The following is a 16,840-nucleotide window of genomic DNA, read 5'->3' as shown; positions in this document are numbered from 1 at the left end:
CCCTTACACCACACCTTGATGGATCTTGATGGTCATTGGCCCCGTTCCTCTGATAGTTGGGGCTTGGGACTCTCTGCCCAGTTGGTTCCAGGAAATCAGCTAGACCTTCTCCCCCTACCGGCTGCTTGCTCTGACCTAGCTACACCCCGTCAGTGCTATATACCTCCCCTCCCCTCCACCAGTGGGTAACCGAATAAAACACAAAATAAATCACTGGCAGTAACACTAGATACTAAGGGCTGCCCGTAGCCCCTTCTATGGCTGTTCCTATCGCTTGTTCTATTGGCCCCAGTTGCCATCTCTGAAGCCTCAACCAGCCTAACCTTGGCCTGGGGTCAGCCTATTGTGCTCTCAGTGGGTCCCCTCGGCGCATCTCCCCCACAGCTCTTCTTCGGGACCGGCCGCACCCTCTGTGATCCCACCTGGTCTGGTGATCTGGAGCCTGCTGCCTCTTCTTATCTTCTGCAGGCTCCTCCAGGTCTCGGTGTTCTCCAAACCTTCTCAGCCTCCACACCTTGACCTTGCATCCTTGCCTCCTGCCTTGCTGCCGGCGATGGTCTTCTCCCACGGGGTCTTGCTCTTTCCACCAGGGCTGCTGGCTGCAAGCCCCCATGCTCCTTTGCTCCAAGGGGACTCAGAGAGTACTTCCTTCTCCGGTGCTCCTCCTCCTCTCCCTCCCCCCGGGGCTGCGTTCAGCTGCTTTTAAAGCCCCCAACCGGCTCCTGCAGCTGTGGCCATCAGCTGGCCGTAATTTTATAAAAATGTGGCTAACGAGCCGCTTGGGTCCCACCGCCACTTCCGGTTTCGCCGCGCTGCTCCCTGAAGGTGAGAACCTTTCTATTTGTTTTTCTTTTCTTTCTCTTTCCTTTCCACCCCGTTCCTGCTCCTCGGGTATTTCCTGGGCTCCCTGGGATTTTCCACTCTGCTACTCCCTGGGACACACTGCCCTAGCATGTGCACCTGGTGGTAGGTGCGGTGAAGGTTTGAGTGGCCACTGAGAGGGACCTCGATTGCCTCAGAGAAAGCCCCTAAACTCACCTGGCATGACTTTGAATGTATTTCCAGTGGAGGCGTCTTCCTCTATAGGTCCCTCAGGGTTGATCACTCCTCGCGGCAGATATTCGCGTGGCTCCACCTCCCCTACACCCCTTCCTCACACCAACCTCCAGCGGGTCACTTGGTGCTAATGTGGCCGTTCCTCTGGTTTAGATGACCTTTGATCTTCACGCCCTCTTCAGGATTGGTTGTTAACTTCATTTCTTCGATAGGCTATGGACCTACTAGATAAGCTTATCTTGTCTATCTTCCTCATCATCAATGCCTACTTGCTGAGCCTCATGATCACACAGGAGGTATGGTGTCAGCCAGCTCCCCCTCGAGGCAGACCTAACCACTGAGGCACCCAAAGACTAAAAAAACACACCACACCTGCCACATGGAAGACCACATGCAGCCCAGTAGCAACTAAGGAGAAAAAAGGATTTTTAAAGAAAAGGATAAGAGGGCAGACAGAATGGAATGAGATCAGGATCCACTACTGCTTCCCTCCTTCCACCCTAGAGCCTGAGCCAGGTGGCGTCCCCCAGCACTGTTCCACTTTGCGCTCTTGTTGGGGTATCTTCTGCCTTTCCTCAGGTCAGCCTTCCTCCATGGCTTGGTACCTATGAGAACCTGAAGTAGGAAGCCTCCGCCACCTCCGGGTCTGCTATGGCTCCTTCGGGAGCGAGGTCATCTCCTGGACGCCGGTGCTGCTCGTGACCAGTGTGGGGGTTTTTTTCTGCCACTCAGAGTACCTCTCCCCAAATGTAATCCACCCCCTTGTACCGGGGCTGTTTGCTGCTGATGCAGAGAGCCTCTGCAGCCTTCACTGCTGCTCTCTGGTCTGGATTCTTTCCTTTGTGCGCTGTCTGTCACCGGTGTGGAGAGCCTCCACAGCCTCTGCTGCCTCTCCCACTCTCCCTGTTTCTGTTCTGGCGCTCCCTTTTATCTTCTCTGGCCAGTGATTGCTCCTGATATCATCCACCATCTCCAGCTGTATATAGGCGTAGCTTGTGAACCGTGTGGGCTTCACTCTTTGTTCTTTTGGTGTCTGGTGTCCTGTGGCCGGTAAGTAGTTTCTTTTGGGGGGGGGAGGGTTTCCCATGAGTTGTGTAGCCGCCATCCCAGGGTCCCCCGAGGGGAGGGTCTCCAGCTCCCCCGTGGTTGTGCTCTGGGACACTGGGATTTGGCTCAACTCAATTATAGACTTATACCATTTTTCCAAGATTAGGGTCCAACATTTGATGTTATCAATGTAAACTTCCACCGATATTCTATCTGGACCTAGGGCTTTATTCTTCTGTTGTGATTTGAGGAGATATGCTATTTGGTCCTTTGTTACCCAATACTTAATTGTATCAGTGGGGGGTTATTACCCCCTAGATTTCTATTTATTTGTTCCATATAAGAAGCACACTGATTGGAAAAATATTCTACCCAACTGTCTGTGGTAATATTATTTTCAATGTTATAATTAAAATTAGCTGTTCCCTTTGATACAAATAGCCAGAAGGTTTTACTGTCTTTAGCAATGATTGCCAGCCTCAATTTATCCCATTGCTGGTTATAATATTCTTTTTCTTATTCTGGAGAAGTAGTTTATATGCGTTCCATAACTTTTGAATCTCACTCCAAAACATTGTTCCAGTTCCAGTGTACCCAGTTTTCCTTAATTCCCTGACTTTCCTATTTAATGGTCTTTTCTGTTCTATTCATTCTTTATCAAACCAGGAAGCACCTCATTCCTTAAATGTCTGTATAGGATGGGAGGTTGGAGGTACTGAGAGGAGTGAATGTAGAAGATCTTTAATTTTCTGGCAGTGCTTTAAAATCTTCTCTGGTTAAGAGAAAGAATAATTTGGCATAGGAACTTGCCCGGTATCTTCTCCCATAAAAACTTAATCCAAATAATTTGTTTAGCTTCTCTGCTAGGGCCTTATCATCCCTGAGTGCACCTTTTACACCTTGGTCATCCAACAGTTCCACTGATCCCCTAGCTCACTTCCTGCTTGTGAAATATTTTTTAAAGTTTTTATTATTAACTTCAGTATCTTTTGCTAGACACTCCTTACATTCTTTTCTGGCCTGCATTCTTTCATTTTTTCCACTTGATCTGCCAGAGTTTGTGAGCTTTCCTATTTTCCTCATTTAGGCACACCTTCCATTTTTTTGAAGGATGCCTTTTTCCCTTGTATGGCCTCTGCTATTAAATGATGTGAGGGTTTTATTGGTCCGCTTGATACCCCTTTTTTGGTTTGTGGTATATACTTTTCCTGAGCCTCCAATATGGTATTTTTAAACAGCTTCCAAGCTGCCTTTTAACATTTTTGACTGCTCCTTTAAACATCTTTCTAACTCCCTCATTCTTGTTTAATTTCCTAAAGTTGTATATTGCCATAACAGACTTTTCTAGCTTACTCCCTCCTGCTCAAATATTGAATGGGATTATGTTATGGTCGCTATTATAGAGTGACTCACCAACAGGTATCTCTTGAACCAGCTTCTGTGTGTTACTCAGGGTTAGGTCTAGGACTGCTCCTCCTCTTGTGGGTTCCAAGATGAGTTATTCTAGAAAGCAATCATTTATCACATACAGAACTTTTATTTTTACATCTCACCCTCATGAGGTTTTTACCTGGTCTATGTGTGGATAGTTGAAGTTTCCCATTATTATTACCTGCCCTAATTTAACAGCTTCTCTAAACTTCCTGAGCATTTCATAATCCTCTTCACCTTCCTGATTAGGTGGTCAGTAGTACAATCCTGATACTATATATATTTTATTCAAGTATGGAATTTCTACCCACAGGGATACTATGGTAGTTTTCCTTTCAGGTAAGATTTTTATGATGTTACTATCTATACTATCCTTAACACTCAGTGCTGCGCTTTCACCTGCACATCCTACTTTGTCATTTCTACATGGTTTTTAACCTGTTAGAAAAGTATCCCATTGATTATCATCTTTCCACCAAGTCTCTGAGATGCCTATTTTGTTGAAGTCACCATTTAATACCAGGCAATCTAGTTCACCCATCTTATTTTTTAGGCATCTCACATTTGTATAGGGACACTTATAAATTTTGTCCTTGCTTAGCTCTCCGTTACTGCTCATGCTGTTTGTTTGGAACTCTAGAAGTTCTGGCTGGTCCTCACTGTTATCTACAGTTATACTTGTAACTCCCCAACTATTCTCTTCAAAACAATATTGAATCTGAAGGATGTCCCCCTTTGAGTTTCTGTTAACCCAGTCTGCATGCTCTTTTGCACCCATTGGCTTTCTTCCACTTTTTAGTTTAAAGACTGCTCTGATTTCAGATTTTATTTCAACCTATGTAGCTATGCTTGCCCTTCTGTGCTCTTCATAAGGCTCCACTCCAGTTGTGTGCGCTCTATGGCACATTTATTTGCTTTTCTCCTCAGACCTGAGGAAGAATAATTTTCATTCAAAAGCTTGTCTAATGTTATCCTAACCATACAGTTAGTCCCATAAAAGATACCACCCCAAAATTTTGCCTCACATCATTCTTGGACCATCACAGTCACAACATCACTCCAAACACTGCAATATAATTAATAATTAAGATAATGATTATTATTTCATCCCCTTTTTTTAGAAACCCTGTGCACAGTGATTCACAAGTGAATTCTGCTTTCTTTTCAGCCCTTTCAGTTTTCTGCTGGTAGTCATTTATCCACATGGCCTGCCTATGCATCTGGGCAAGCAATCCTACAGAACAGTCAGCCCTGTTGTGATCCTGAGAAGAGAAGATATGGGTAAGAACAAAGCTTTAGGCAGGAAGAGTTACACCATGAAAGAGAAAATACAACTTTGGGTCTGGGAAATAGGTTTGGAAGTACCAGGACAGCAGAAAGAGGTTTTACTTACGCCAGGGAAACACAGAACAAGTCATAGGTGCTGACTTTTTTAGGGGGAACACATGGAAGATGATGGACACATGGAAAGTTTTACACATTTCAGGTGACAGCCCTCTTCCTGAGGGGTGCCAGGGCTCTTGGGCCCCCATGTGCTCAGCACCTCCGAAACAAATTCTCCACTACTGTGATTGCTGGTTAAATTGCACCAGTGGGAATTCTAGCCTCAGATAGGGGCAGCGTCCCTCAAGATAAAAAATGAAGCATAGCCAATCCTGAGCAGCAACTCTGCAGGAAGTGTCAAGGGTGTGTTTAATATTCATTGTTCCTTTTGTTAGGAAATACCTCAGATTGGTTCTGCAGTTGACAGTGTAATTCTATATTGATTCACCAGTGCACATTATATGAGGCCAACAAGCCACCAAGAATTGCTGATGATACTTTTCTAAAAAGGCTTGAAGGTTTTTAACCGTAACTGTTTTAATTAGCACAGTACATACAGTGTGCTTGAGGGGACAAGGAAAGGAATACTTCCCCAGACCTCCAGAAGTATTTGGTGCTGAAGAAGCTCAGTTGGTATTTTGTCCTGAGTCACTTCAAACCAATTGTTTAGCATTTACCATATCCTCATGCACAGAACCCCTGGTCTTGCTTTTTATATCAAAAGGACTCCCCATGGGAACATGTACTGTAGGACAGCTGAAAAAATATTAGTATCTGGGTCTGAAGTAATCCTTTCTCCATGTGGAACTTCACAGTCCCAGCTCTCATTTTCCTATGGTAGGAAGGAGCATGGACACTGACTTTGGGAAGGGCGGGCAGAAAGAAACAGCTCAGCTGCCACTGTAGCAACACAGGTGTGCTGGCAGCAGCCGGACGCCACAGCTGCCCCAGGCATCTGGTTGCATTCTTATGTCTGTACAGAAGAGAATTGACTACAGTTACTGGCATTAATTTGATAAGTGACTGGATAAAGCAGATTGCAGCTAAGAGCTATGTTGTTAGCAATTTAGGGTTTTTAATCCCTTTCCTGAAAGAAGCAACCTGGTCAGGCAGGTGGGATATTGGAGTTTTGGGTTGTTCACAAGATTAGTAATGGGAAGTGGATTTGTGTGGAGCTGTATTCATACACAGAAGGGGGAAACACACATGAATCATAATGAATTCAGCAATATTTTTTTTCTCCTACCTTAATGAGGACTAAAATGCCTACCACAGTTTTTGGCATAGGTGGGAATACAGAAAATCTCATGGAAGAACACCTACCCCCTCCTTCAATATGTGCTGTACTCCTAGCAGACAAATACAGCTTGACCCCAATATTTGTTATCACATATATTTACTAGGGAACTACCTGAGCCTTTCTGTAATGCTACCTTCACATCAAGTACAGCTTTATTGAATCTGAGCTGTTAGGTGAAGGGTATTTAGATAGCATTCTTATCTACTCACTCTTTCTTTGATAAAGTTGGGACATTGAGATTTTTGTCTTGCTTTTTGGAGAGCTGTGCTACTGTGGTAAAACAATCCACTGTAAAGCAGTGGTAAGGGATGGGAAAAGAACCCAGATACTAAAGCTCATTGATTGTAAATTCATAGATGTATTGGAATTTTGGTTGTCATTTTCTGTCTTTCTGCAGCAGTGAACAGGCTTCTCTGACAATTGCAAAACCACGATACCTGGAGCAAATGGAATCCTATTTAAGAGAAGAACTGCAGTCTCTGGACCTCACAAAAGATAATGCCCAGGAGCTGAAGCTTCAGGTCTGATAGTGAGCTGCTTGAGAGGGGGTAATGGGGACTCTAAACAACAATATAGAACAAGATAGATTTTTTTATCTGAACATTTTTAGGTTCCTAAAGGAAAAGTGCATGGAAAAAGAAGACATCTTTGGCCCTTATTGGAAGAGAACAAACTTTGCATGGTAGTTTGAAGGACTGTATAGAAATCAGTGTATCTGCTTGTATATCTCATATAAACCTTCACATTTCAAAGCCCCAGGGTAAAGATCTACAAAAGGACTTAGGCACTTAGGGCACTTTTACATGTGCTCCAGGGGTGGGGTGGTGGTGCTTTAATTAGAGCAGCTCCGACAGCTGCTTTAATTAAAGCACCACTGAGTCTCATGTATCAGTGTCCCCACGCCTAATGGCTGCGGGGTTGCTTGAACTAAAGCTCATTCAACAAGCTTTAGTTCAGTCGCCCCCACCACCATTTTTAAGCACACACTCTGATACACAAGACACAGGAGGCTGCTGGAGCACAGAAATTGCCGTGCTCCAGCACACTTAATTAATTGAGTCTGCTCCACCACACTAGAATTCCAGTACGTCAGAGCAGCCTCTGCACTCATGTATAGGTGCCCTTAGATTTAGGTGGAATTTAGGTACTTATGTCCCAGTCTGTGAGCCTCAAAACACTTAACCTTGCAGCCACCTAAATCCATATACATCTGAAATCTCACTGGTAAAATTATCTGGGTGCTTAGATATCTGCTTTGTTCATGCCTGGGGCACCTTGCTTTTATCCAGACAGAGAAACTCCTCAAACTAGGCATTCTTCCCATAGTCTCAATGCCTGTCTGCCTTAAGAAGCCCAGTCCTGGTAAGTGTTTCATTTAAGACAGATAGGTACATCTTCATGAGTGAATATATATATGAAATCTCTCTCTTCTTTTGTCCATTTTCTTCTATGACCATCCCACCACAACCATTTTGCTTTATCATCACCATATACCTGTTCTGTTCTACACAAAGGAGTTCAAGATAGTAGCCACCACTTTCATTGAAATATACTGATGAAGGAGATGGTGGCCCCCTAATTTTATACAATGTCTTGTAGTTAGAATGCTTGTCCAGGATGTGAGGGATCTAGGTTCAGGTATCTGTCTTCATTCTATGGTTTTCAAATCAATACTGCACACCTCCTAGAAAGTGCCATAACCATAGGATATTTTGAGTGCATTCTCCATCCTTCACATTCCATAAAATAATTAAAGATTCATTGTGACTAAGAGCAGGAAGATAATGAGCATGACTCTGTAGTTAAAGTATTCATCTGGGAGAAGGTGACATAAATTGTGGTCCCTAATTCAAGGATATTTTTGTATGTTATATTAAACACTCATTTGATGAAGCACAGCCACAGTCCTTGGAGCATGGACAAGGACTCATGTCTTTCCTCCCAGGTGATTGCCCTAACCATTAGGCTGCAGTCATGTTCCCTTTTTCTTTCTCCACCAATGAATCTTAAACTCCTTTGTGCAAAACAGAATAGGTGTATGGTGATGAAAGGAAAATGGTTATGGTGGGATGGTCAGGGAAGAAAATGGACAAAAGACGAGAGAGATTTCATAAATATATTCACTCATGAAGATGTCCCCGTCTGTCTTAAATTAAACGCTTACCAACTGTCACTAGAGAGATGCATCCTGCAACCAGTAAGACTACAAAGCTGTTGCCAGCCACCTGATCCTACTGAGCTTGTTATTGTTCATATACAGAGTGAGAGACAGGACCTGCCTTATGGAATTTATTGTTTAAATCAGTGGTGGCCAAAATTTATTGTTTAAATAATTTGGTGCCACCAAATTCTGTCACCACTGGGACACCCTTAGGGGGCAAACCATTGAGCTACCACCAATGGTGACACCTACCCTTCCTCTACTGCTGCTTTGATCCCCTGCCCCTCTCTGAGTGCTGCCATGATTTCTGTCATCAGCACCCCCTTTAACTCAGTACTGGGGTGTGACAGAGCACATAGGCAACACGTGGTGGGAGCACAGGGGCACTGAGATAAGCCACCACCGGCTTCTGCAGTTGGCCACTACTCACATCCCCTTCCCCCTCACCATGGCTGGCAGCATCTGTGAGTGGTCCCTGCTTGCTGTTCACCACCCCCACCCCTGCCGTCAACACCAATGTGATGTCTGCAGGCAGTCCCCACTCACTGCCATGGTGCTCCCTCCAGTCTTAGGAGGCACCAGTCATTCATGACAGAGCACCTTTGGTGCCTGTCACTTCAAGGCCCAGAGTAGACATCAGGGCAGCTGGCAGGTCCATGCCAGGGTAAAAAGGCAGTCACATGACTGCAGGAAGGCCCTGGGATTGGAGGAGGGGGCTGAGCAGCCTCCATTTTAGATGCAGGCCCTCAGGGCTGAGGGAGCAGTCTGCTGCTGGCAGCTGGAAAGACTACCTGGCTGAGCAGCTGCTCAGGAATACCTTGCAGGTAACAGCAGGAGCTATGGGGATGGCAGGAGGCTCCTGGTCATGGGTATGACTGAAAACTGCACCCTGCTGGGGAAGGATGGCCTGGTGGGACTGCCCATGATGAGGTAGTTCCCTAGAAGGCCAGTTGACTCCCCAGTGAAAGGTGGGTAGGGGCACTTATAACCTCAGCCCCCCACAACTTAAGGCAAGAAGAGCAGGCAGTGGGGCCATGCATACCTAGAGAGAGGCACCTGAGCCCAGGGGGTGTAAGACAGATCCTGAAGGCAGTGGGACCAGGCATGCCTAGGAGAGGCACCTGAGCCCAGGGGGTGTAAGACCCCAAGACCCCAGCATCGGTGCAGAGTGTTGGCCTCAGTGAGGGGGCAGAGGAAGAGAACGGCCGGCATGGAGTAGGGCTGCGAGGGAGGCCTGAAGGTTACGTGGTATGGGTGCAGAGTACGGCGGCAAGGGGCAACCTGAAGGGCTGCACTAAAGTGCTCAAGTGAGTGGACTCCAGTGAGGAGAGTAAATTGTTGCCCCAGTGAGGGGGTGGAGGAGAAGGTAGGCCAGAGGCAGAGCTGTGCCTCAGTGAGAAGGCATGCAGTGCATGTTTAAGGATACCTGGGACAAGCAGAGCCAAAGGCTGATTGCAGCCAGTAAGGGGCCAAGGGAGTTCTAGTTAGTAGCTTAATACACAGTGTGGCGGCATAGTGATGGTGAGCTCCAGAGGGGAATGAGAGTCCCAAGTAACACCCTAGAGCATGGGTCAGTGTGAGGCACTGTGCAATATGGATGCCATCTGCAAGGCATGGGACATGGTAAGGGAAGGTTGGAGCCATGTGTAAACCCCTTGGTATTGGGGCATTAAAGGGGCAGCCTCCTGCTTATTACATCAGGTTTATCTCAACAAGTCATAGCAGACAAGACAGGGCAGACTGCCAGACTGCCTTAGACCAGTGGTCTCCAAAGTGGGGTGTGTGCACCCCAGGGGGTGCACAAGACGATCCATTGGGGTATGAGAAGAAAATATTAGAACTTCTATTTATACGTATATTTATATAAATATATATATATTGGGGTGCTTGCTCAAAATTTTTTTACTGATATGGGTGCGCGATCAAAAAAGTTTGGAGACCACTGCCTTAGACAGAGGGGCAGCCAGTATGGTGACTGGCCACTAGTACGCTCCTTTTGTTACATAGAGACTCACTCTGGCTGCCTGTGCCACTTACGGCATGTGTTCTGCCGGTTGGCCGCCACTGCTCTAAATAGAAAAACACACCAAGAGGGGAAGCAACAGTGTAGTCCTTCATTCACAAATACATAATCTGGAGGCACACCAAGGGATCTGTAGTGAATCTCGGGCATTGTCTATAAACTGTTTTTAGTTACGGTGAAATGAACAAATATAATCAGTTTGTTTCGGATACACCTGTAGACAAATATTCCTTTTACAGTTATTTGTTATTGCTGTAGGCTGCTTTGGTTTACATTAGCTAGTAAATGTATATGTTAAACAAAGTAAAAGCTATAGATAATATTAGATTACAGGAAGGTCTGGTTTAGCATTTCCGCTGGAATTTAGTGTCACTAGGAAATTCTGATTCCAGGACATCCATGGATATTAAGCAAAAGTCCCAAATGCAAATGGTTTTAGAGATACTGGAAATAAACATTTTGTAGTTATCTTTAAATTTAAGATTCAAACCGGCTTGATCCCAGCTTTGAGGGAAAAGTTTAGCCGTTATTCTGCAAATAATTTAGCTGCCAAGACTGTGCTGCCCTTGCTCCCAGGCCTTCCTATCACACTCCATCCAAGGTGGGGAGCAGAGGGGTACGGTTGCATTTCAGTGATGAATCTTTACAGTTATTTTTGTTAAGATACTTTGGGATCTAATGTGCATATAAGAAAGTAGTACTTATTTTATTGAATTTAAAATATATGGGCAACTACATGACAATCTAGACATTCATTAAGACAGCACTTGTACAGGCCTGGGCAGCCAGCCCTGAATTCTAGATAAAGAAAATTAACTTCCTTGATTGTGTTCCCTCTGTCTCTTTTTCTTCTGTTAGCCTTACAGAGAGATCTTTGAGTTCTTCATAGAGGCCTTCAAAACCTACAAACCTTTGCTGTCTGCGATAAAGAATGAGTATGAAATTACTTTGGGTAAGGTACTGGATTCTGTTTTGCTAGTAGTAACAGCCATCCCAAAAATGTGGCTTTACACAGCTGATGAGCCATATTGGACATTGATAGGATTAACAGCTGAGATCAATCTCAGTATCAAAATTTGAAAATCTGGCTTTTTTTTGGCTACCTCTTGCAAATGGAAAATGTGTGGACTATACCTTGTTGATGGATAGCCTGGAGTTGTCTTTATCTCAAGAACATATGCAATCCATGCACAAGCTGTGCCTCAGAATTGCCCTGGAGGGACCACTTTTATCATGGAAGCTACCAGCACTTTTAATTATTGGGATGCAATTGTATGGGAACTTGGGGCCTGGATTACTGCAGGGCAAGGCAGGGCAGGATAGGACAAGACTTGAGTTGCCTGCTCCCAAGCAGCTATTTCACTTTATGCTTCATTTTGGATTCAGATGCTACAGTGCCACTGTAACACACAAGTTATAAACAATTATAGATAGACTGTAGCTAACACCTTACCTCACATTAGGCACTGTAACAGCTGTCAGGTAGGCACAGTATTCAGCCTCCATTGGTGCAGTGTTCTTAGAGGTGAAACATTCTCTGTCCCATTCCATGAACTAGCTAGTAATAGTCTCCTTGTTGTAGACAAGTATCTTTCTTTAGGCAACAGTACTCGGCATATTAGCATATCCATAACAACAGTTGGGAGTGTGCTCATATCCAGCATCCACAAGGTCAGTTTTACACATCAGTTTAAATCATTGTCAGAATCAAGTAGTCTGACAGCCTCATTTCCTTGGCACTTGTCTGTCTGCACTCCCACTGAGTTTCATGGGTTTGGTGGTTTCCATATAATGTGGCCCATACCATGCTACTTTTTGTAGTGACTCATCCTTAGATGCTGCATATAAATTATTTATCTGACATTGCTCTGTGAGTCCCGTTAGAGTCTGTAGAGACCCAATAACAATGAGTTTTTTATTATATAACTATTTTTGGTAACCAACTGGAATACATTGGCACTACTGGAGAATCTAGCTGCCATGGTAACAAATGGACTTAGAAGCTTTCAGAACAAAAAGGAATGGAGCAGGGATTTTGTTATATGTTTATTTAGGGTGTGCATCCTCCCATCTCTCTTTGTAGTGAGGACTTACCCATTTGTACCTATTAAAATCTGCACCTTATCTATAAGGCCTCTAGTGCCAGCCACCATCCTTTTAACCACTGAGCCTGGATATTATACCTTCTCTCAACAGTCTCTTGCTGCAGGAGACTATGCAGTCCTAGCTTCTGAAGTGGATCTAATGAGTTGCATCTGATAGAGCTGTCAGAGTAACTCAGTTGAATAGCTCTGCATTTGATGTGCTCACAGAAATAATTACCATATTTTATCACATACAACACCACTAATAAGACCCAACCCTTAAATTTGGAAGGCAAAATATAGCAAAATAGATTTTTCCAGAGTCATGGGTTACTATGTGAAATAGAATAACTCCTCCCAGAAACTCAGTGTCTAGGAAGTGTGAGCATTCCAGGAGGCAGTCTGGGTAAGACAGCAAAATCTCGTTGGTGTGGCTGGACAGCAACAAGGCTAGGCCTCAACCCTTTGCAAGGATAGTAGCAAGACTGTTTTTGTTTTGTTTTTTACTGTAAATATATAAAATTCCTATAAATAACAGTGTTATTTCAGCACCACAATCATCAAGATATTATAGACTACATGCAGTAGCTCATTTGGCCTGGGCTAATTCAAATTGCTGCTTCAGGCACAAGCTATAGTGCTGAGCTAGTAGAGGCTATGCAGTGGTTAACACTCAACTTTGCCATATCTGTTTGCTGGGGCAGAGATAAATGGCAGACATTTTGGCAGCTATTAGATTACGTCTCTGTGCTTCTATTCCAGTGAAGAAAAATCCGCTTCCCAACTTAAGACATAGCGTATGTACCATTTCCCATAAAATCAGTCCTCTAAAATTGGGTTCTATGTGAATCAATATGGTAAATTCAGCAAGTTCAAATCACCCTTTAATTGGCTGATGAGTGGGATGGGCTGAGCAAAATGAGATGCCTTCCCCCTCTAAGGGATGAACATATTTCTATAATTCTTCAACTCTTATTGAAACTGAATCTGAGCCTCCAGCATGGCAACATATTTCTACTCCGAATGCCACATTCTAACATAAGAGCCAGTTGGTGCTTATCTTGCAACTGTATATGCACACCTACGTGAGACATTTACTACAAAGTAGACTAATTAGCTGCACAGTAAATGTCTTGGTGTTTACACATGTGCCTCGATTAGTCTGGAGTAAACTAATTTACTCTGCAGCAGAATAGTACTTGTAAAAAAACTCCACAGCAGTGCACATGTAGATGCTGGAGGAGCTGGCAGTTGCACAAGGATGTTTCAGTGTGGGAGCCGCCTGCCAGCTAACCCCACACTGAAGCATCCTTGTGCCCCAGCCAGCCCCTCCACAGCATATTGAACCAAGGGGAACAGCCCCAGGCTGGCAGGCTGACCCCCGGGGCCCTCTGTCAGCCAGGGCTGCTCTGCCTCAGCTCAGCATGTTGTGATCCTAGGTGCATGTGCTACATATAAATAGGCACATGTAGACATGCCCTATGTCTCCTTCACACTTAGTTCTTGTGAGTAACTAGAGCAGACTAGGCTTGTGCAACTGGTAGTTGGACCTTTGCTTCTCAAAGAACAACTGCTTTTAAAGGAAAAAATCCTTGTGAACATGAAGATCTCAAGCACAAGTCAGAAAATAAAGCTGTGGAGGACAGAGGATTGCCACAGATAGTGCCTAACTCAGAGAAACATTTAATGGTACTGGCAGCATTAATGCCTGATGGCTCTGTAACAGGACATGTCTTCACTTCAGAGTTAACTTGAGTTGTCTACACATGAATTATGTTTCTCAGGTTAGCCTATGTTGAATGAGAACCATCACACTATGAAATAATATTCCAGTTGTGTTATCCTTGCTGGCACTGTACGCATGCACTGGCATTAAGAGTCTTGGGGGCCTTTCCCAAAGTTGTTAGTGCTGCAGTAAGCTGAGACTCTCTGGGAGTGTCTACTGCACCATCATTTACTACTTCCTTTTGGACGTACTAAATGATAGCACAGTAGCAGCCTGTACTGTGCCTGTCAGTGGTGCATGATTATTTTTAGCTGCTATGTCACTGTAGCAATGCACTATACTGAGGGAGCGTGTTGCTACAGTGATGTAGCAATGGTATCATGGTTTTTGCTTGTGGCTACTATATCACCATAGACGCACCCTCTATGAATTTTTTCCCAGTAACATGTGGGAAAGCCTGTCTTCCTTTCTTGGCACATGGAAGGAATTGTAAGAAGGAATCAAAGGTCGAATGGTACTCTAGCAGCATATTAGCTTCATTCATCCCACAGACTCAGAAACTCACACGTTGTGTTCAATGAAGTGTTACCCTGAGTGTCTTCTAATTTCAGTAAAAAGCCCCAGCAAGATCAAATTAAAGGGTTTTTTGAGTGAGTAGGACTCTAGCCAGGGGAAAAACTCAAATTAGAAATCAAGTTAACTTTGCAGTGAAAGTAAGGATAACACTTTCCCAGGTGAGATGCCATTCTTTTTTCCTCTGGGATGAATTACTCTTCTATATATCAGAATTAACTGAAACTTCAGTAGAAGAACCAGGTGCCATCAACTAATAAGTTCCCTGTTTATAGATATATTTTTTAAGCCAGAAATACAGGCAGTCCTCAACTTCCAACGTTTCGAGTTACAACGTTTCACACCTACAGTGTTTATAAATTGACACCCTGTTTCAACTTTCTGACATCAGTTTTGACTTTACAACGCTTGATCCAATGCGATGCCATGCCAGCGAACAAGTTCACTGTGTCACTCATCTCCCTGGAGAACATCTGTCCAAACTTCCTTGGACACTTTCTTTAAGAAAGTGGACAAGCCTCCAGAAAAAGGGCCCGCCACCTGGGAAAAAAAACCTCAGTTTGGCCCTGGGAGCAGCTTGAGATGCACGGGTGCAAGCCTGTTGTGTCCCCGCACCTCGAGGTCCCCCCAGTGACGGCAGAGCATCCTGCTGACCCCCAGCACTGCCAGAGTTAAGTGCATGGTGGGAGAGACATAGCTCAGCTGCGGGGCAGCTGAGTGGAGCTCATACTTCACCCAGCCCCCCAGGGAGCTGCATGACCAGAGCCTCGTGAACCAGCTACACAAACAAGCACACTTCTGAACCTGGCGCGTGAGTTAGCGTGGGAGTTTGCACAGAAGGGTGAGCGGGAGGGCCCAAGGCCCTGCCAGTGCACCCTAGGGAAGGCAGTCCCAGCCATAGATGGCCTACCAGTGACACCATGCAGATGGGCATGTGCTGTACCCTGAGGGTGCCCTCGGAGTCTGTGGTCTCCCCCTCTGGCGCCTCAGAGGCCTCCACCCAGACGGAGCCCATGGTTCTGGGCTCCATGCACACAGAGTCTTTGGCTCTCAGCTGCAGGGGCTGCCTGACACTTTTTCAGGCTCTGGGGCCTGGGAGCATGGCCACCTCCCCTTGTGAGGTCTGATCCCTTTTGGGGTCTCTGGTATGCCATCTGGAGGAGCGCCAGGCCACAGTACAGAGACTGTGTGCCATCAGGGACTGTGAGCAGGAGATACGTTCCTACTGCCAGGCTCTTCTTCCTCTGAAGGTGGAAGGCAGATCACAGTCACCTTCCAGGACAAGGGAGGACTCAGGGACCTCCCATGCTGTCCAGCCAGGGGGTTGAACCAACATGGTCAAGGGCCTCAAGGCCTACCTCACCAAGGACCCTGCCCCACTGGAACTTTGCAACTAGGTATGAACCTCTTGCAGCCCCAGCAGAGCCTGCTAAGCTGCCAGCTCCTGCAGGCAACACAGGCTCAACTGTAGCTACCGTCCCCACTCTCCCTAAGACAAAACAGGTATTTTTAAATACATAGGGGGCAAAAAGAAGATTCCGGGTAATGTGGACACACTAGGAAATTTGGTCATCACACCAGATGACAAAGCCAACATATTTAATGATTTCTTTGCCTCCATTTTCCTGAGCAGGGACCGGAACAGTCACCCCCGCTCTGGGCCCCGCCTTACACCACAGGGGAGGTGCACCTATGCCAAGGGTTAGTGAGGAACTAGTTAGGGAACTTCTGGAAGGACTGGATGTATTCAGATCAGCTGATCCAGATGATCTCCACCCTAGCGTTCTAAAGGAATTGGCTGAGGTCATTGCGGGACCCCTGGCATGGCTTTACGAGTACTCGTGGTGTTCTGTGTGGTGCCAGAGGACTGGAAGAAGGCCAATGTGGTTCCCACCTTCAAAAAGGGGAGGAAGGAGGACCTGGGAAACTATAGGCCAGTTAGTCTTACCTCAATTCTGGGCAAGCTTTTTGAGAAAATTATTCTGGCGGATGTTCATGAGGGGCTAGCAGGGGAGATTATGCTTAGGGGCAATCAACACGGGTTCATTAGAGGCAGGTCCTGTCAGACCAACCTGGTGGCCTTCTATGACCAGATCACCAAATCCTTAGATGCAGG

The 16,840-nt window shown here is 45.4% G+C and overlaps 1 protein-coding gene across 3 annotated transcripts in view; it reads left to right on the top strand.

Annotated features, from left to right (window-relative positions):
- TSNAXIP1 (translin associated factor X interacting protein 1) overlaps window positions 1-16,840 on the top strand; it is a 67,265-nt gene that overhangs the window by 24,651 nt on the left and 25,774 nt on the right. The window contains exons 1-5 of one of the 3 annotated variants that reach the window (XM_019535531.1): window positions 1,898-3,873; window positions 4,703-4,809; window positions 6,555-6,678; window positions 6,768-6,839; window positions 11,200-11,293. In XM_019535531.1, coding sequence (XP_019391076.1) covers window positions 6,604-6,678; window positions 6,768-6,839; window positions 11,200-11,293 — 241 coding nt within the window. In that variant the 5' untranslated portion in view covers window positions 1,898-3,873; window positions 4,703-4,809; window positions 6,555-6,603. Of the gene's footprint in view, window positions 1-1,897; window positions 3,874-4,702; window positions 4,816-6,554; window positions 6,679-6,767; window positions 6,840-11,199; window positions 11,294-16,840 lie in introns of those variants that run through there. The other 2 variants (XM_019535529.1, XM_019535530.1) reach the window with 2 other exon arrangements.

Source organism: Crocodylus porosus, unplaced genomic scaffold, assembly GCF_001723895.1.
Source record: "Crocodylus porosus isolate Cpor-Errol unplaced genomic scaffold, CroPor_comp1, whole genome shotgun sequence".
In the NCBI taxonomy this organism is placed as follows: domain Eukaryota; kingdom Metazoa; phylum Chordata; order Crocodylia; family Crocodylidae; genus Crocodylus; species Crocodylus porosus.
Note: the sequence above shows the minus strand (reverse complement) of the source record. Positions and strands in the feature narration are given on the sequence as shown.